At 44.2% G+C, this 21199-nt stretch overlaps 6 protein-coding genes across 6 annotated transcripts; 2 read left to right on the top strand and 4 right to left on the bottom strand.

Moving 5' to 3' along the window:
• Positions 1-823: 823 nt before the first annotated feature.
• On the top strand, positions 824-1440 carry HO173_007880 (uncharacterized protein; the record flags this gene model as incomplete). The annotated part of the gene is made up of 2 exons (XM_037309780.1): positions 824-828; positions 954-1440. The coding sequence occupies 2 exons, from the start codon at positions 824-826 to the stop codon at positions 1438-1440; spliced, it is 492 nt and encodes a 163-aa protein (XP_037163457.1).
• A 1104-nt stretch (positions 1441-2544) lies between these two features.
• On the bottom strand, positions 2545-3876 carry HO173_007881 (uncharacterized protein; the record flags this gene model as incomplete). The annotated part of the gene is made up of 4 exons (XM_037309781.1): positions 2545-2640; positions 2705-2845; positions 2897-3070; positions 3376-3876. The coding sequence occupies 4 exons, from the start codon at positions 3874-3876 to the stop codon at positions 2545-2547; spliced, it is 912 nt and encodes a 303-aa protein (XP_037163458.1).
• Positions 3877-6166: 2290 nt separating this feature from the next.
• Positions 6167-7266, bottom strand: HO173_007882 (uncharacterized protein; the record flags this gene model as incomplete). The annotated part of the gene is made up of 7 exons (XM_037309782.1): positions 6167-6258; positions 6322-6495; positions 6553-6585; positions 6636-6705; positions 6757-6782; positions 6867-7082; positions 7161-7266. The coding sequence occupies 7 exons, from the start codon at positions 7264-7266 to the stop codon at positions 6167-6169; spliced, it is 717 nt and encodes a 238-aa protein (XP_037163459.1).
• Positions 7267-9429: 2163 nt separating this feature from the next.
• On the top strand, positions 9430-9852 carry HO173_007883 (uncharacterized protein; the record flags this gene model as incomplete). Its single annotated transcript, XM_037309783.1, has 1 exon — positions 9430-9852. The coding sequence occupies one exon, from the start codon at positions 9430-9432 to the stop codon at positions 9850-9852; it is 423 nt and encodes a 140-aa protein (XP_037163460.1).
• A 1252-nt stretch (positions 9853-11104) lies between these two features.
• Positions 11105-13403, bottom strand: HO173_007884 (uncharacterized protein; the record flags this gene model as incomplete). The annotated part of the gene is made up of 2 exons (XM_037309784.1): positions 11105-12809; positions 13366-13403. 2 exons carry the CDS (start codon positions 13401-13403, stop codon positions 11105-11107), a joined length of 1743 nt encoding a protein of 580 aa, XP_037163461.1.
• A 3329-nt stretch (positions 13404-16732) lies between these two features.
• HO173_007885 (uncharacterized protein) lies at positions 16733-18430 on the bottom strand (the record flags this gene model as incomplete). The annotated part of the gene is made up of 3 exons (XM_037309785.1): positions 16733-16885; positions 16963-18153; positions 18209-18430. 3 exons carry the CDS (start codon positions 18428-18430, stop codon positions 16733-16735), a joined length of 1566 nt encoding a protein of 521 aa, XP_037163462.1.
• Between the last annotated feature and the right edge of the window lie 2769 nt (positions 18431-21199).

The raw sequence follows: 21199 nt of genomic DNA on the forward strand, positions 1-21199 counted from the left end.
TCAAAATGAAATTGTCAATCAGAGTGTCGAAATGCTGCAGGGTCACAGCAGGACCCAGCCGACCGCGACTTGGGCTATCTCATCAACGACAGGCCACCGTGGATGTGCGAAGCCGATCAACACGTCTCGTGGTTCGAGGGCGTCGAGCGGACGACTGTGCTGTTGCTCAAGTGTGTCGACATTGAAATCGATCCAGGACGTACTTCGCAAGGCCATGCATTTCACAAAAACGTTCTTGAGGTATTAAAATAGAAGAGAAACTTTTATCACGACGCGTTGGGAAACGGACCAGTACACGCCACTCTATCGCAGGCCAAGCAATTCCGCAATATGTGGCGGAAGAACGGTATTACACAATAGTCGCCGCGCTTGTCAGCCATACTTGGATTCGCTCTCAAGCAAGGAAAGGTCAGTCGACGCTGGTTTATTGGAAGCCTTTCGCATTCTCGGCACAAGATACGAACCGACTGGGACCGTGATGATGCAGAAAATACCAGCCAATGAAGAGCAAGTGAGTAATGGAAAGGGGTTTTCTAGAACGAGAAAAGAGAGCCTTGAACGAGAGTCTTGCATTGAGAAAGGAAACAGTCGACAAGGGGTTGGCAGACTAAGAGAAGACATCGTAAGGGATCATAACCAGGATCGAGTTACGCTGGAACGAGAACGCGAAACTTACAACAAGCACGTGAGGAGAGGAGCATGACGGCGGATCCGGAGAAACGGTCGGCAGATATGGAGGAGGAAAAGTCAACTCTCCAGAGAGCTCTGCGAACTCATCGAGCGCTTGAGAGAGACGTAGAAGAGATGAAGCTCGCTAGGTAAGATGGCGTTGAATATAGAGAGAGATGCGAACGCGAAGAACGTCGAGTCCCAATCCCGCATCGAGCACAATCAGATGGTGCAGTTGCAGTGCAAAGTTGCAACACCAAGACGCGGAGCTCGAGCACCTACAGGAAGGCAAAGAAGCTACCGGATAGCACAGTCCTGACGTATCGCACGGTGACCTATACGCCATCCTCTCCCATCATCGGCGCTCGCAAGAACCGCAGGAGCTTGCATTACTCGTTAGAAGAGTGGGCAGAGGATGATGGCGAAGATCTTGCCGGGATGCTCAAGAGGTTACCGACAAACCATGCACGAGCGGTCACTGAGGCGAGAATCGCAAAAGACCGCCAGAGCGTTCTTCAGCAAGCGAACAAAAACCATAGCCAGCGGCTCGCCAATGCGGAGACGCAGAACTCAATTGACCGAGTAGTCGTCGGGTCTGCGCTCTTGAAAGTGGAAGCTTGCGTCGATTCCGGAATCGGGATGTTGAGGCTTTTCTTCTTGAAGCAAGAGCTTCGTCGTGGTTCAGGAAGCCAGAGGGAGTCGTCCGCTTCGAAGGAGCGTGGGTCTTCAGCTATGCTGGTACAAGCTCGCTGGTCTGCCGCTTCCATGTGACGCTATGGCCATGGAGTGTATGTGAGTTGGGACGGGAATAAACGTGGAATATGCTAGCGGAACAGTCTGAGACATGCCATTGTACACGGTATCGTTCGTTCTACATATACTTCCCGTTCTAATGAAGACCGCGCTTCAAGACAAAGCCTCCCGGCCCTCCCGCCGCACGTTGTGACAACCTTGACCCCTTTGCCTCTACAACATATGACAAGCCAGGATCCTAACCGCGGCGAACCCTCCAGATCTTTCGCTCGCACTGCCAACATCCCAGTGTTCCGGGGGGGGCGGAATCGCACACGGGGCTAAAAGTCTCGTACGAAATACCAGCGCTGGGCCCACAGTCTCCAGTGCAGAGACCATGGCATGTGCAGCTGTCGATATGCAGGCGCGGGTGTTGATCCTCGGGACTACCGAATTGATATAGCGTTTCGATTGGTTTGGGGGACCGTGTTGTTGTGGTGGTGGTGGTGGTGATGGTCAGTGTCGAGGCCGATGAGAGTGGCTCAGGGCTACAGACGTCTTCCATCATCGCCGCCATCCTGTCGCTTAGCCACCACGAGGCCGCGTCTGACGTTTTGCGTCCCTGCATCGATGTTGTCATATGCCACCACAGGGCCCCCTTGAACCGTCGGGTCGGAGGAAGCGAGTATGTCGATATCCGAAAAATTGTTTTTTATAGATCTCGCATTGTATTTGGCATCGGTCATACGTTGGCAGGCCAGTACACCAGTCACCCCTGGCGCACCTGTCGCCATGATCAGATGAGTTCCGTTCTCTGCTTTTTCTGAGAGGATACTCATTGAAAGATGTCTCGGAGATTGTTAATGGGCCGCATGATGATCCCTGGTGCGTTCCATTGACGTTAGTGCTATTGCCAACTGCATCGTTTCTAAACCAATTCGCGGTGCTCTGATAACGCCAAGCGTTGCCCGCCGAATGCACGGCTCCTGTGACGACCACCCTGTTGTTCGTTCGCCCCAGTATTTGAGGATAAGTGGTGAGGTGTGTGCCATTGTTCCCGGCCGCCGTCATCACCAGAGCATCAAGTTGCGTGACTCCATTGACGGCTTCTGTCAAACTTTTGATCATCTTGTCCGTCACGGCCTACGTAGCGCCTTCGAATCCCCGAGACATGTTGATATAAGCCGTGCCTTGAAGTTTGTTGTCCTTGATATCCTTGCGGGTTTTTCCGTAGCGCATCTACTGATGCAGGCCACCTTCTTGGATCAACTGAAAAGTACGCGCTGTGTGGGGTAGTCCTGACCATACAATGTTGACCACCTTTGCAAGATCCGATGCTCTTTGACGCTATCTCGGTTGCAAATTCTACCGCATGCTCGTCGGAGGAGGTGTTTCCCTCAGGTTTCACATCTATACTGCCGTACGGGTCTGTGCTGGGAAATTCCTGGCTTTGTGTCAGCAACATGGATGAGCTAAGCTAAGGTTCGGAACCAACAGATCGTAGTATCGACTTCAATGAAGTCGAAGTTGAAAAGAGCGAATAAATTAGATAAACGGCCGTTCCAGTCCCTTGTCCGACGTTGTATGCATAGTCATCCAAGTTCGAAACGGGCTCCTGGGGTTCCAGCCCGTTGACCATTGGCATGATCAATTTGTTGCAAAAAGATCGCTAAGCTTGGATCTTCATTTAACTGCAGAACAACACCCGTGGTGTAGAGGCGGTATTGCTCTTGCTTCTACGGAAGCTCCCCCCCCCCCCACTTTGCCTGGCGTCCTTCATCAGCCTCGTCTAGCGAAGAGGCTCCACGCGCAGCCAAAGAGCTTTCCGTGTCATTTCCTCCCAAGTTTTGGAAGTAGAGCTTTGTGAATTCGGTGGGAGTTTGGGGGCTACAGGTTGCTTAAATTCACCCCGTGATTTCTCAAGTTCTGTACGTGCTCATTGTTTAAGTCTGCCAACCAAAACAAAATACCCACGTCCTTATCGACTGACACGTAGATAATAGATGGGTCAGCGAATTCATACAGAGAGCCATCGAAAGCGTCCTTGATTGCCGGGTATTTGGCACTATTCCGACAAAACGCAAAACTAGTAGGTATCGAGAACTCGCAGACGATGTGAAGAAACTGGAAGCGGTGGTGGCGGGCTGAGTCTTTGTAGTCGGTGTCTCTGAAGGTTCCGGGATTTCGCCCATCGACATCCACAGTCAGCTGATTCACTTGAATTTCGTCCTCGACGCCCTCTACATTCTTAGCACTCGTCCCCGGCCGCGGGTTGGCACACAGAAAGGAGAAAAGGCATCGAGAAAGCGATATATCCGGCGGCTCTGGAAGACGAGTGATGGTGATGGTGGTCCCTTTACGAATCTTGGGGTTAACTCCGGCAGGCGTGCAAGACAGACCAAGGCCCCAGCCTAACTGCCCCACCACCACGTGCGATAAGCTCGCCTTCTTGGTTGCAATTGATGGCGCCGACATTCGTTGGTAAAGATGTGGGGGCTGCTACGCTCTTGGTGCCGTTTTGAAGATTTTTCGAATGGACAAGAACACAAATTGAGTCATCGTCAGTGTACCATTGATGACAGCTTCAGCCGAGACAACGATAGATAATCCCAGCAAATTAGATGCCGTTGGGGTGGAAGACGCGTTAGTTGTTGTGTGAGTAATGAGCGTAATATTTTTAGGCGTAGATGGAGTTGCCGAAGCTGTGGTACGCTTGCTCCGCAGCTTTACCCAAACTTACAGTGGATGACATTCCAAAATTAGACGAGTTCGGAGCACCAAAGTGTGTAGTGACGGTGACGCTTTGGGACGTGAATGGAGTGGTCGAAGTTGTGGTACGCTTGGTCGCGGTTTTGCCTAAGATTATGGTAGATGATCCTCGGGAACCAGACGAGCTCGGAGAAGGAGTCTGTGGTTTCACATCACTATTGGGCTAACGCTTCGCAATTTTGAATGGCCTTGTTGAGGCCGAAGACGAGATTTGGACATCGTGGCCGCAGGACTCATTAGCGACAATTCCATTTCGAGATAAGGAAATTTGGTTGTCAATGGAGTGATGGTCTCGACGTGGCCGTTCTACCATATCATTACGTTCTCAAATCAATTGGACGGTTCTAGAATTAAATATGTCAAAGCATGGTGATCTTCATTGCTGAACATGACCAACGCAAAGCCGCAGAGCGCTAGAACTTCTTGGACTTACTTTTGAAGAACTCTCGGAGGATAAGGCGGTGATGTTGGCGCTGGTACCGGAGTCGACGGTTGGCATGATTCCCATTCCCATACTATCGGATGGCACATTGTAAGTAACAAGGCGTGGCCAATATGAAACTCACTCGATCGCTAACCCCAGCCATTAGATACTACCGTCTGTATTGTCTCTTGAACCCAATCATCTATGGTAGAGATCACGGTCAATGTCCCTGGGGTTCGTGGCGTATTGAGGTATCTGCGAAGCCACCAGAGTAAAAATGATCACATGGATGATTTTCCCCATAGCATAAGCTGTTGTAATCAACCGCGACGGACCTTCGTAAGTCGATAGTGAACCACTCGAAGCAATATAGATAACTGGAGCGGTGGTGGGTTGGCTTTGGCAAGAGCAGATTGAGCTCAGTGAAGCGGTCGCTGATGTAGACTGCCTCGACCGCATCGGAGACGAGTGTAACGTTGGAAGAACTGGAAAGCAGACAATGAGAAGAGGCGCACAGCATTCTCGCAGAGTAGGAGCCTACGTCGTGCATCCCTACTAGCGATGTCTGTCCTGCTTATAGCTGAGGCCAACATACCCCACGCCCTCCATCGGCAATTTTGCACGGTTGAACAAATGACGGGTTGCTAGGCATCTAGCATCTGCCTCAAAGCCTTGTTCTGCAAACAGGGAATAGATCCCAACACATTTCCGTTCTGATGTCAACCAGTCGATTTTTTCAATTTTAATTCAAGTAGAGAAAAGACAGGAAAAGCTTTGATTAGCAGCACAGTCAAGATCACCAATCCTACCAATGCTTTTCAATTTGAACTTCTTCTCCGTCCCAAATGCAGAGATGTTACTCTGTACTCCGTAGACGTAGGTAATTCTGGCATCAACTTGCTGGAAAGTCCGCCATGGGCCTGTAGAACGATTGGAACCTCTGAATCTACCTACAAAAGTGTAGCTTCGAGACGTCCCATCGATATGAGCGAGGCTTGCTGTCGTACTACTCCTTCGGGCCAATTGTCATGTTCAAATACAACCAACCTCGAGATCAGTCGAGGCGCTGCGCCGCTCACGGCTCAAATCCAGATGTTTACTCCCAAAGCACGTACCTATTCTCTGATACTGCCCTTGCACATACTACCGGGCTCCTTGCTTTATGTACGTGGCTTTCGCTCTCTCAACGAGCTCTTCGGGTGGTACTTATTGTTAAATTGATGACGACTAGAGTCTTCATTAGAGGGTGAGATACGAGATAGCCATGACCTGATTGGCTGGGTACATTAATGGATAGATTATGTAATCTAATCTACGTATCGCCCTCGCCGTCAGCCATCCACGTGATCAAACCTTCCCTCGTTTCCAATCTTCCCTTGAGTGCTCTCTTATTATCTTGATAGCAATGCAAACTCGACAGTATGTGAGCATCTTTCTACCACCGGAGATCTGTGTCATAGTAAACACCACCAACGCTCAACTTCCTACAACGTACTGTCCTTTGCAAACCAGAAGCACTCCGCATTGGCCCTCTACTACCAAACCCGCAGTCGTGATGGCGCGCCTTCGTCATCATTCCACCATCCCGCCATGCTCATGAAGGAAGCCAGGATGTCCCGGGATCTTCCCAGTGTTCTTGAACTCGGCCTCTGGGAACGAAGGACCTAAGCGGCGATCGCGACCCTCAGTCAGCTTGAGATACGTTCCACGAGCGAGCTTGGACATACCTAAGGTTGGATGGACAAGGATCGTTTCGTCGAAAATGTTAAAGGCGTGGTCTTCGGCCCACGCATCAATGCTCTCCCAGTTCTTACATTCGTGTTGGATGTCGAAGTTCGGCTTTGGTGCTCGATCGTTTGAAACCCAGTCGAAAGTCAGGAGGGAGACATCGGCTTTGCACACTATACACCATCTTCGTTAATTTCTTTCCTGCTGCTGGTTGGATATTTTGTGCGTACTGAGGTTTTGACGAAGATTATCAATGCAATGGTCTGCGTCTGCGTTAGACTTGGAGACCTTCAGAGCCAGCCCGACGGCTTACCAATGTGTATGGGATTTGTGGGCTTGTTGATACGGTAGTAGTCGTGATAGAGCATCTGTCGAAGGAATTTCTAATGCTGGTTAGCCAAGGCATCCATCTGCCATTATTCGTTACGGCTCACCAGGCAGTGTAGCTGGTGGTAGACATCTGTTAAGCCATATCATCAGCCACAGATCCACATTATGGCCCCTGTGTTGAGAATACAAGCTGATGCATGGCTCTCAAACTCACCAGGAATTGCGTAGTATCCTGACCCATCTCCAAGCGGGACCGAGGTACGATTGATCTTCTGAAGGTCGTCCGCAGAGACGCGCACGTTGGAGTTCACAAATAGTTGGTGCCATGCGTCGTCTAATTCTGGGCTGGGGGGGCCTTTGAATGGATTCTTCGATTTCAACGTAGCGTGGACCATCTTCTTCTCGGGGATAAGGGCTTCATTGAGCGGTGCTTGTCATAGGTCATGGAGGTCAGCCGAATGCTCACATCGTTTTCTGCGGATACACTGCCTTGGGTTTTGATGCTCACAAAAGACTAGGTTCATCCCGGGCGTGTTAGGACGAACGCTGTTGTATGATAGAAAGAGAAATCCCAATGTGTACACAAATATCAGAATGATGTGAAATGTGGGCATTGCGTAGGGCGAGCGGCAGTAGGTTCTGCGATTTCGCCCTTGAAATTCTTCCTGGTGACATTCATGCTTTAGAAGCCTCTCTTCATCATTTGTGTACCTCTCTTCAGATGAAGAGCGCCTGTTGCTTTTGAAATTATCCATTCGAGCGCTCTTTGGGCTTGCGGTTTGAATGTTTGCTCTCTGTGTGATGTTGTTAGAGGGCAAAGTCTGACTGGGCGGGTTTTTTGGAGGACTACCACCAAGATGAATGCCCCACTGTCCAATTTGAGCAGCTCAGACTCAGCTCTCTGGAATCGAGATACTCTCGGCTTTGCTCAAGATGGATTGGGGGGTCGTAATTGCTCGGTCGCTTACACTGTCGATCAATAATTGTGTTATTACTATGCAGCAGCAGTTCGACTAGCTGCGCAAATCCCCCACCTGGCAAAAGTGGGTCCTTATTTATACTCGAGCAGGCAATGATGTCCAGCATGCATTAGATCAAGGTCTTTCAGAATCTACTGTTTCGTGCGGGGCTGCCAAGCACCAACAGTGGGGCGGTGTGCAGCCAATGTGGAGGCCTCAAGAAGGTCCTGAAAAGGACATTCGCTCTCTCTGGCAGGTCGTCGCCTCTGATTGATCCGCGTTTTCCCCGTCAGGTTTCGATATGCACATCTCGGTTTCGTTTGTTGGAACACTCATCCCTCTTTCCCCTACGAATCCTTCCGGAGGACGACTAGATGCGGCATGACGCACTGTTAGTCTCTCGAACCTAGCTCTGAAGCAGGTATCAAAATCAAGAGACCCCTCGAGACGTGGAGACTTCATCAGACCCTGCTTAACACCGTTGAGTATAGCCAATCCAAATTTTAACGTCACGCGGACTCTCTAGCCAGCATTATCGAAATTTCTATATGCAACTAAGGTACCTCAGATACCTACGTTATACTGTCTGGATCGCACCTTGCCCACAGACTAAGTCGGATATGGCACGTCCCGTGGATTAGCGGCCGACTTCTGCACTATGACAAGCATCCTTTTCTTTTCATGCACAGTAGAAACGGAGATATTATTCTCGCATGAATCGATCACATGTCGACGTTGTCGTCGATTGAAATTACTAGCGTATACTCGTTTCATGCGGGGAAAAGGATTCCTTCGGAGAATTTTTAAGAGCGAGCGCGGGTGTAAGTCCTTAATTAATCCTCCCGACCGTGCGGCACGGATCTACCCAGCAATTGAACTGCTCACTGAGGGTACCATAATCGAGTTTGATTGGTGGGTACGTCCGTGCCGGACTGCCGAGAGAAAAGACTAGTTGCCCGCCCGAGTATAAAGATCTGACGTAAGCTGAGCTCGGTCCTTCATGAATCGATCAAGGTACATCTCGGCGTCGCCCCCAATTGAATTTGTTTACGTAAATTTTCCAAGGAATTCTGTTCGATGTCCGATGGAGATACCGATTTTATATTCAATAACACTTTTCAAGTATTCAGAAGCAACTTACCCAGCCAATCATCGTTTAGAACTCATTTGTGCGTGTAGTTTTGGTGGGGTATTAAGCGAGACAACACTGGCTCGTACGTGGTATCACTAGTAGCCGGACTTCTCCCACATAAGGCTAAGGTAGTGATCGACTGGCTGGTACTCCAAGCAGGGTCCTTGATCAGACCATCGATAGTGCGTGCTTGTTGCAGATGCAGGCGGAGTCCATGAGCGAGAGAGAAAAAGAGCTACATCGAAGCGTTCTGCTAGTTGGAGAAGCATTACCCTGCTTCTGCGATTCATGGAGTCCTCAAATCTCTGGTTTGGCGATTCATGAACTCTCTCACCTGCATCTGTGACGCAGTTGGGACCGACGAAGACCGCTGCACCCGTCTGGAACTAGCGGGTTGTTGAAGTATATATTGCAAGTGGATCGGCCGTCTGCTATACAACAGCAGCAGTCGGTCCAGGAAGCTTGGATATCACCTATCACTTCACTTCACTACCACTTCCAAATCCTCAAGTCTGATCCAACAACCATCTTCACATCCATCCCAAGTTCAACAGAATGCTCATCAAAGCTTCCCTCCTGGCCCTCTGGCTCGCCTCCCTGGCAGCCTCTGTTGTCATTCCAAGTCCATAAGCCTAGCCAACCCTCGTGTGATCGTCACCGACTGACCGACAGTCCAGATTCCACACATGATGTTGCTGCTTCCCACGAGGCCAAGACCCGAGGTGCCCGACGGTGATCTGTACGAGTACAAGAGCAAGAAAGACAAACGCGAGAACCCCGACGGCGACCTATACGAGTACAAGGCCAAACGCGAGGAGCCCGACGGTGATCTGTACGAGTACAAGAAAGACAAACGCGAGAACCCCGACGGCGACCTATACGAGTACAAGGCCAAACGCGAGGAGCCCGACGGTGACCTGTACGAGTACAAGAAGGCCAAACGCGACGACCCCGACGGTGACCTGTACGAGTACAAGAAGGCCAAACGCGAGGACCCCGACAGCGACCTGTACGAGTACAAAGCCAAACGCGAGAACCCCGACGGCGACCTCTACGAATACAAGCGTACTTCCAAAATCGACAAACGTGGCGACCTCTACAACCACTAAAGGCTTCGGCCTGTTCGAGATTCGGTGCGTGTGTGGTAAAACGCTCACGTAGGGTTTTTCATTGACATTGGACTATAGGTCGCCTCACCGCCAGCGCGTTTCTCGAATGCGGCTCGTAAGAAGGCTGGAAGACGTCATCATGATGGAAGGGGACGGGAAGCAGCATAGTCGGTGGATATTGTGGAAGCGTGGTTTGATCTTGTTTATTCGGAGATGTGCGGCCTCAGGGTAGTTAATCGCTCATTCACCTAACTGTTCAACTATCAGCCTTGCTAGCTCATAACTGGACTTTCTCTTGCACCATCTGCTGGATCCTTAACCGATTTGTGAAATTCGAGGAAGCACTTCCGGGATTCGTTTCCCTTGTAGAGTCCATTTACACGCCCAGCAAACCCCGCCCCGCCCCGTAGCTCGCTGCGAGCGTGTATGTAGAGCTGACTAGACGCCATGATGGGACAATCCCTTCCTCCTCCATCCCCAACGAGAACAAAACCACGAAAACGTATTCCATCCCACCATCCTCATCGCAAAATCCAAGGCTACTCTCCAAAACACAATCAGCCGAAACTTCCCTCCCCCTTCCCCCGTCACGTCATCGACCACGTATTCCCACCTCCCCAGTACCCCACCAGACGAGATTCCCGGCGACTCGATCGGAGAACCAAAACCCCGGGCCGAGTAATCTTAACTTAAACAACCGTGTCGCTATATTCCGACATCGTGACCACTGCCATTTTCCAAAGTAGCGACCCCACAAGCATCGAGCCGATCGCATAAACACCTTTAAGGCCGACGCCGTAGCACGGTGTTGAGATCTATCTCGGTCGCTGCTGCTGAAAAACTAAAACTTTGAGAAGGGAGTTCGATCATGGCCTCTGGCTCAGCTTTCGTTCCTTCGGCTCCTGCGCTGTGCGTTGGGGGGTCCATGATAGAGGAGCGGTTTTCGAAGGAAGGGGGGAAGTGTATAGTGCCGCTGTTGGAAGCAGGATTTTGTTGCGTGCAGATGCTCACGGTTCGCGAATTGAAATCTTTCTTTGGTGGTCGGGTTTTCGGTGTACCTAAAGTCAGTTTACTAAGTTATACCATGACATTCTCATTAGACGCTAATATTTCAACGGCAAAGTTCTCTATAGCATCAGTTGAAAACACGTATACAAGTGGGTAAAGATGGCCACAGAACTTCCTCTGCTCGAAACGCTGGTAGCGCCAATCGTTGTGCCGAAACTACTAGTTCTAGACATGCGATGGCAAGTCACACCAGATCTATCTGCTGCATAGGACTCTGCGCAGCCGCAACTGCTTCGCCATCCATGATTCCGTGGATGTAACATGTTCCAATGACCTCATACGCGTTGCCTTTCGGTCGTAGGAGGACAGGCACGAAACAACCATAGAGCACGCTTATTATATCACCTTCCTTTCCAGCTTTGGGAATCCATCCCATGCGACCGCTTTCCGACATGCAAAAGCGGCGTTCTCTAGCTATGTCAATCACCTTTGTTTCTACATTGGTAACACGGACCAGGTCATAGCCATCCCAAGTTGAATCAGATTCTAATTCAGGATCGAACTGCTGCATGAACTCCCAGTAGCTGTTGAAATCGTTTTCATGATGTTGACGTAGTCTGCAGTTGTCTGTCCAATTTCCCCCGAGCAGAGTCCGCCAGAATGCCTGTTTGCGTATAGGTTCGGGAGCCTTCCAGCACGGCATACTTGTCAATTGTAATGCTTCTCGGAGTACATGAAGCTGGTCCATAGCACCTTCTGCTAGAAATTTGTGCAAATCGCCAATCCTAACTGTGACTTCCAGGCTACGGCTCGCTGATCTTGCAATCTTTTCCAATAGTAGTCCTGGGGCTGACAATGTATTATTTCGCACAGAGAGCCTTTTGGACTCATCGTAAGGACCGCAGGCTTCGAAGGGATCCTCCACAGTTTCAACCATGCTAGGAATGTCTTTTGAACGCGCGAGATTTGGCACCCAGGATGGTGTTCCCAATGCGTCTTCCGAATAAACGCATAGAGATAGCACGTTTAAAGCTTCGTATTCAGCGATCCAAGCGACCGTGAAATCTTGGTATACTTTGCCTACTGCGATACGGTAGTCTGGCTGATATGGTAAGAGGGCACTATCACTAGCGATGGCAATGAGGCTGTAGAGTTTATCTCGACGATCTGTGGCCTGACGTGATCGAGTCATTGCGGCGAGTTGAAGCAGGGTAGTGGGTCTATTGCGAAATTGTTTTATAACGGTGACCTGACCCATCGCTAGATGAGATGACATGTTTGAGAGCCGGAATCCAATGCCGAAGTCAAGCACTAGTTTAACGAAATTCGCCACGTCTTCGTAAGGGATAGTTCGGTCACCAGCAAAAATTGTTGCCTCAGAAGCACAAAGGACTTCCTGAAACGTCCAAGCTCGTCGGAACCAACTGTTACCGAAAAAAAGATTTAAAGAAGACAAGACCTCGTCTGTAAGTTTAGAATATAAGTCTTTGATGAGACTCCTCACAGCATGGGGATCACCAAGTACAGGGCCAGGCGGATATTCGAATTTCTCAAGGGCGTACGAAATGTAGTCAAAAGCTGCACCGTACAAGTCGCCATCCTCTCCCAGCCAGATAAATAGTCGTAAGCTTTCAGAGTAAATCTTCCGCATCAGTAAGACCTGCTGGGACCGTTCATCGAGATCGTCTTGGTTGATGCATATGGCATCAGCCCACACAGTCATGGGTTGATCCACTTGTCGGATTGTTTGCAGGGCGGCATGAAGGTTCTCGGTCACGTATAGTATACCACTGATATTGTCCGGGCCTGTACAGGAAACCTTGCATGGAAATTTTGCGTCTCCCCAGACGTACGAGATTGTTGTATAGATTGTACCATCACCCGGTTGCACTTCTCGCAGGGTGCAGTGCATATCGCTCCCGTAGGTACCAGGTTCAACAGCCAAGACCCTGTTAGTGCTCGCAAACAGTGAGGCCATACAGAAACAACGCATGCACAAGTAGATATGTAGATATATGATTGGGCATATCCAACACTGGGGCAGCTAAGAGCTTTTTGGACATCTGGACTGAGCAGATAGCCCGAAAAAGGCCCCAGCGCTAGAAAAACTCCCATGTCTGAGCGACATGCCCTGGAGTGAAATGAAGCTATACATAGGTGTGGGTGGGAGGGAGAACAATAATATGGCTCTGAAGAGAACAATTCGAATGAAGAGCCCACTCCTTGTGCCCGGCATACAAATAGTACTCGCCATGCCCACCTGTCTCCCTAATATCGCATATCGCATAGTCGCATAATGATGAAACGGCTGATCAAACAGCCACCAACGCTATGGCCTCATAATGGACCCACTAACCCACAGTCCAACTGTTAGTATTAGAAGGCGATTCGAGAGGCTTGTATACATACTTCCTGCTTGCAGCAAGAGACTGGTCCTGCATTGCTCGTCCCGAAGCATTAATTGCCTAAAGGCTGACGGGTTGAAACTCAAAGGTTATGACCAACAGCGCCTTGATGACACGTGCACGCGTTCTGTGATCCATGTTGGTGTGGTCGAAGAAAGGAAACGGCTGCCACCTCTAAACAAAGACGCCAGTCATACCGCGGCCACGCATACGGTATGATGGAAAGGTGAAGACTTACAGCAAGGCGAGAGATAAGCTAATCGGAGCTAGAATGATAGCTCCGGAGCCAGCCACTCATCCAATCGGCTTTTGGGACAACCTGGCTAAATCCGGCAGCCAATTCCCAGATTAAAATCGAGAATATGCTTCATACTTATCATTGAAGGTACCATGCACAATACGTCGCCCCACCTATGACATAGGGGCGGATACTAGAACTGATGATGTTCTTTGTAACACTTACCCTTTATACGCCCGGCCTCTCATATTTCTACAAAGGTCTGTAGTGCCTTCTCTGTCGGTCGCCACCTGCAAGGAATCTCTTGCAAAATCTCACCCAAACCCGGACCGGAGTGATAACACCTCCCTAGCTGTTACGAGCGTACCCTACATCTCCCTTAACACACCATCCAGCCCTATTGCCTATTAGAGTCTAGCGTATCTTAATAAAGACATCTATTACTACTTAATATCTTCTATCTATATAGTTATTCGATATCTAATTAACTTATTTAATATATCTATATCTATATTATATTTATATCGATTCTAATACTATAATTAAATTATCTTATTAATATATATAATAGAATAAGATAGAGCTAAGCTTAAAAATCTTAAATTTATATATATAGTTAATTATAAATTTATTAGATCTACGCTTTTTAATTAGATCGACTAAGTTATCGTAAATAAATAAATTAGTATTCGCAACTATTAAAATCTCTTACTCTACTTTTAACTCTTTAATAACTTTACTATTTTCTATTAAAATTTTAAGATTTTTTTTTTAAATTATAGAGCGAAGATTACGCTTTTTAATAATCTAAAAATTATAATATTTAATCTTATAATTATTAAAAGATAAGAATCTTAAATCTTACTTATTAAAGTTCTTTTTGCTTATTAAAGTTCGCTTATTAAAGTTTACTCGACAGTTCTAATTAAAAAATAGATATATATTATTTAATTTTAGAATAACTTTTTTATTTTCTATTAAAATTTTAATTTTTTTTTTTTAAATTTTAGAATATAATATAAGCTTTTAGAAAAAAAATAAACTATTAAATTTAATCTTATAAATATTTTAAAATAAAGAGTTTTAATATCGCTTATTAAAAACTTATATACTCTTTTAAGAATACTCTTTAATATAAGCTTAGATAGTCGAGTGATAATAATTTTAATAATTTTCGAAATTATTTCTCTTCGTCCTCGATTCGAATTCATAAATCTTTCTCTCTAAAAAATCGTAAAATCGTAAAATCGTAAAAATCGTAAAACTAATAAAAAGTATAAAAATTATAAAAATAAAAATATTAATAATTAATATAAGTAAACTATAATAGATATTAAAATTAACTTCTTATTAATTAAATCTAAATTAATTTAAAATTAATTAACTCTCTAGAAATCTATTATAAATATATCTTCTCTTTTTTCTATTTTAAATTTTACTTTATTTTTTTTTTCAATTATAGAACTTATTTTACGCTTTCTAATAATTTAAGATTTATAAAATTCGATCTTATAGTTCTAAGTAAATCTTAAATTAAAGTATTTTTACTCTTTAAGAGTCGAATTTAATCTCGAAATTAGATTTAAAAATTAATTACTTTTTATAAATTTAATTTATAAGTTTAAACTTATTTATAATAGTTAAATAGTATATTTATAATAGTTAAATAAAGATTAATATATATAAATTTAATTATAAAAAAAAGAATAATAATATAGCTTTAAAAGAGAATAATTTAAATAAAGAATTTGTTATTAGTATAGTAACTATATAAATAGTACTCGCTATAAATATCTATCTCTCTATTATTATATATCGCATATTGATGGAACGATTAATTAAATAATTACACAAACTATAGCCTCATAATGGACCCACTAACCCACAGTTCCACTGTTGCGAATTGTTACGCTGTATGCGTCTTTGTCTGACAGACGCAAATATCCCCGACCACGGGGCCGGCATATCATGTCTGACGTGGATGATGTGGCAGAAGTTGGTCCATGCTTCCTTGACACAGAACCAGAGATTTACCCTATGCAGTGCCCTGGAACGCAGTGCCTATTCTGCTTGGGAGATGATAAGCTGGCGGCGGACACACGAACTCGATGTTTTGCAAAGCCATTCACCCTATCTCGGCATGTGCACACTCAACATCTCAAATACCTTCCGGAAGGCAAATTATTCACCTGCCCGCACCCTGCATGCTCATTGCATTCCGTTCAACTTACAAATCACAGCCACTTCAAATCCCATGCCTTGCAGGACCATAACATCGTCCATACTATCTCCGCTGGCATTCTCAGGATGAGCCTCAAGAGCTAGGGGAGTCCGGATTCGGTATTGTCCCTGTTCATCAACAATGAGCAAGTTGAGGACAGAGTTAAACAAATCAAACAGTCTCATTCGCATCTGGTACGGCCGGCAGGGGACAGCTTGTAGCGAGCAACTGAGCTTGGCAAAACGGAAGTGGTTGACTTGCTACTTTGACGCGGTGCTGTCCCAGCTATCAGTGACTGTCAAGGTTGTCTCCCTGTGGAAGTCGCAGAGCAACATAGCCACCATGAGGTTTTAAAGTGCCTGAGACAAGCTCGCTAACAATCGTGGCAATTCATCAATGAGATTGATGGGTAGGTGGAACATGGCTTTAGCTTCTACAACAATGTATGACATCAGGTCATGGGTGGGCGTTGACTGCGCATTACAATGTCCATGAAACTGCAGCTGTACAAGCACGCATATTGGTCGAAGATCTGTGATAGCAACCTTATGTTGAGGATATTGCTATATTGGAATTATACCAGTGATTGTGATGCAGCAGCGGTGGTGCAGGTGTAGGCGAAAAGGGAGAAGAGGTAGATTGTGTGAAATGCTCAATTGTGTCCTCCTGACATACTCTCTACTCAATGTGATCTTGAAGTGACAGTAACAAAGTAGTATGTATTGGTCTTTCGTCAACACTCTTATATGGGGCACGGTAAATGTAGTCTTCACCACAGCTATCTATTTTTCAGGATAAAACAGCTTCGTAGCACCCGAGGCTGTATAGTTTCCCTGGAAGCATGCATATTAGACAACGTGACATGTGTGATAGGAATGTTTGTGATCAAGGGCCTCTCAAGACTGTCGCTTGTCGCATTCCGACGGCCAATCCAAGCTTTCGGGTACTCCATCCTTTTCTGTTTGCCAGACCCTCTGATCTGCCTTGATGAGTCCCGCTAAAAACGACTCATTTGGCCCCGAATGTAGAGAATGAAGCTTCGTACTTGGATGCTTCCTCCTCGATAAGCGATGCGTGTCCGGCACTGCGAACGGTGGGCTTCACAGGGAATGGCTCATTGAGGGTTTGGTGATTGAGTCTCTCGTCGTCGATTGGACCGTTCTAGAGACGTCTCATATGTTAGTGACTCGTTATTCTGAACCAAAGATGAGGAATAGAAAGGCAAACGTGTAACGAACCGGACTCAATTCGAAACAATAAAGCAAACGGGCATATGCAATGAACAGAGCTTGCTCCGCAACTTTCGAGCCGACGCAGATTCGACGGCCGCCTCCAAACCCCCAGAAGTTGGGTGTCTTATCGGCTCCTGAACTGTCAATCCATCTCTCGGGCTGGAATTCATGGGCATTGTCAAACTCGCTCGACAGCCCGATTGAGTTGATCAGGAAGCTTGTGCCGGCAGGGATAAAGTGCCCATCAAACTCCAGGTGCTCGGTGAGTTGGTGGGGTGGAACAATGGGGACGGTCGGTCGCCAGCGTAGAACCTCTTTGATCATGGCGGCTACGTAGGGCATGGCCGACAGATCAGACATCCGGGGAAGCCGGAGCGATTCACCATCCGTGCACACTCGATCGACTTCCTCGCGTGCCCACGACTGGGCTTCGGGGCGCGTGACCATGGCCATGATGAACACGTTCATCGTCATGCGGGTGTTGTCACCGCCGGCTGCCATTACAGACGTAGCCAGGTACATGGCCTCTTCATCATCTCCAGAAAACTTCACATCTGGATGAAGAAGAACGTCGCGGACGAATGAGGGCGGCGCCGAGCCGTTACTCACGGCGGTTTTGATGGGCTTCCACCATTCCTGGAAGACACGGCGGTGGAAGGAGCCCATCTGAGCCCAGAAACGCCGCCAAGGCTGTAGGAAATGGGGGAGCTTGCTGACCGAAGGGAAGAAATCCACGTAGCTCCGGTTGATGGTCGTGACAAACTCGATCGTTACCCTCTGATAGTCGTCGAGCTGCGCTCTGGTCTTGTTGAGGGGGTAGCCCATCACGATCCGGTAAAGCACGGATGTGGCATAGCGATAGTTGTGAGCAAACCACAAGTTGGGCTCCCGAAGATATCGGCGCAGCATGTCCACGCTCTCGAGCTCCTGCATGCCAGCGTAGACCTGGAGATTCGAGCCGCTGAGCAACTGATGCATCACACGGCGTCCCTCTCGCCATTGTTCTTCTTGTCGTATCACTGTGCGCTTTCCGTTGCTCACAAGATCACTCGCGACGGGCATATGGGGTCTCTCGTTGGTAATCTTCCCTCGCTTGGCTATGATTTCCGAGACGACGCGGTCCGAGTTGAGCACAACCCACGTCTTGGATCCCATTCGCAGCGTCACCATTTCACCGTACGATATCAAGGAGGCCAGCTGCCGAATGTTTAGACCAAGGCGCATTCTCCTGTTGGACAGGTTTGAGACTCACCCACTTATTGAATGAAAGGGCTCCGCGGCGGGCTTGCATCATCTGTGGCAAGTTTCCCAAGACCGGTACGCCCGGTGGCCCTGGTGGCATTGCCCATCTTTTTGTGCCAGGCGACCATTTCAAGTCGGTAGGTTTTAAGAACTGAACGAGCGCTACGCAGCTGCTGCATAGCAAGAGAAAGAGACCCAAATAGGGGGAGTACGAGCTTTCGATTGGGTACATGCTGGCAGCCACGGGTTAAGAGACAAGATGGCCTTGGTAGTTCTGATGCTTGTCGGCGCATTGAGAAGAAAGAAATGGAGAGGGTCGCTGGGAAGGATGGACGAAGGACCAAAGCCTGATTAGTAGCACTTCCCTTCCTTATCCGGTTGAACCCTATCTGCTCCATGAACTCGCGCATTAAGGATGGTCATACTCGGCCATCCATGAGGATTGGCATTCATAGTTGCCCTGTGGGGCGTGTTCCGTCTCACCTGCATAAAGCGGTACGTATCTACATGGGGCGAATTGCATTTTGGGCGAATACCCCTACACCAAATTCCACCCAAAATTGGGGTATGATTCGGTAATTTACCATTGCTCGGGGTATGATTCGATAAGTTGTCGAAAAGGCCTCAAACTACAAAGGAGATAATCCGCGATCTAGCCTGTCCGACTATAGAATACTCGTTTCCACCCCCATTTGCACGTTACCCCCATTTGCACGCTCTGAAATCCGATAAATCCGACGCAATACCAAAATGCCTATTATTTACCAACTCTATGTAATAAATTAATATAATAATAATAAGCTTTTATTACTATTAAGACTCTATAAGAAAATATTTAAATTACTATTTTTTAAAATTAATTTATCTATTAAATATTTAATTTATCTATTCTTATCTTTATTTTTATTCTCTATTATTTCTTTTAATATTTTAATATTTTCTATCTTTTCTATATCTCTTTATCTTCTTATATTTAAATATATTTTAAATTATCTTATTATTATTATTATAATTATAAGCGATACTTTTTATAATATTTAATTATCTTTAAATAAAGTTAGATATAATATTTTTCTATTATTTTAATAAACTTATAATACTTATCTATATTAAATTATATTCTTTTTTCTATTACTTTCTCTTATTAAGATTATTATTAATAATATAAATTAATAGCTTATTAAATAATATTAAATAATATACTTTTTTAACTTTTATAATAGTATTAAATTAATATTTTTAATCTTAGTTTAAATTTAATAAGATTAAGAGTATATATAATTATATTATATATTAAAATTATATTATATTAATATTAATTTTATAATAATAATATTTTAACTTTAAATAGCTTTTAATATTATAATTTTAATAGCTATTATTTTATTTATTTATAAGTTTAAACTTATAAATTAAATTTATAAAAGTAATCTATTTTTATATCTAATTTCGAGATTAAAATTCGACTCTCGAAGAGTGAAAATACTTTAATTTAAGATTTACTTAGAATAATAAGAATTAAGATTAAATTTTATAAATCTTAAATTATTAGAAAGTGTAAAATAAGTTCTATAATTGAAAATAATAATAGTAAAGTTTAATAGAAAAAAGAAGTTATATAAATAATAGATTTCTAAATAACGTATAAATAAGAGTAAAAACGAATAGAAGAATTTCTTTAATCGTATTTAATATAAATAATTTCTAATTATATCTTACTCTACGCTTTAAGATTTATAGAGTTTATCTCCTTCGAAGACGCTTTCGAATATCTCTTATACTAAAAGACTTAAATACTTAATACGCTTTAGAGATATTCGACTCGAAGTAGAAGTGTAAATATAGTCTAGAGATATCTATACTTTACGCTATAAATAAAAATACCTCTACTTAAATCTCTATAGAGACTTTAAAGAAATAATTTCTAATAAATATTTATTATATCTATAACTAACTTACTTAAATAAACTATTATAATAAGTATAAATCTTTATTAAATTATATTTTTAAGTAATAGTAAAGTATCGAATTATACTTTTTTTCTAAATATAATTTAATATTAATATATATAAAAGAATAAGATAAAGTTAAATTAGAAAATCTTAAATTTATATATATAGCTAATTATAAATTTAGAGTTATTATATCTTTTAACTAGACTAGCTAACTTATCGCGAATAAATAAATTAGCGTATCATAATTATTAAAATCTCGCCCTTCCGCGTCTCTCTTATTAAAAAAATAGATATATATTATTAATATATAGAATAACTTTTTTATTTTCTATTAAATTTTAGACATTTTTTTAAAATTTTAAAGCGCTATTTATGCTTTTCGAATTTATAAGAATTTCAAAATTTAGTCTTATAATTATTAAAGCGTAAGAAATTCAAATATCGCTTATTAAAGTTCGCTCGATAGTCGAATAGCTCTAATTAGATATATATTATTTAATTCTAGAATAACTCTTTTATTTTCTATTAAAATTTTAAGATTTTTTTTCAAATTATAGAACGAAATATAGACTTTTAGAAAAAAAAAAATTATTAAATTTAGTGCTATAACTATTAAAGTATAAGAAATTTAAATATCGCTTATTAAAGTTCGCTTATTAAAGATCGCTTATTAAAGATCGCTTATCTACTTACTCGATAGTTCTAATTAAAAAAATAATTATAAATTTAATTTATAGATCTTTACTCGTAGATATATAATCTAATAAGAATTTATACTTTTAAGATATAATTCGATAATATACTCTTATATTTTTATTCTCTAAACTATAAAATTCTTATAAAATTCTATTTTATCTTATATTTTCATATCTCTTATTAAAAAAATAAGATATAAATTTATAAATTATTATTTCTCGAAGTATAAAAATATAAGTTATTATTTCTTAAAATATAAAAATATAAAATATTAATAACTCGTAGATATAGCTATCTCGATATTTATATATAAGAGTTTTATTAATTATTATATAATAAGATAGTATTAA

This window comes from Letharia columbiana, assembly GCF_014066305.1.
Source record: "Letharia columbiana isolate WasteWater2 chromosome Unknown Sc0000026_s0, whole genome shotgun sequence".
NCBI classification, from domain to species: Eukaryota; Fungi; Ascomycota; class Lecanoromycetes; order Lecanorales; family Parmeliaceae; genus Letharia; species Letharia columbiana.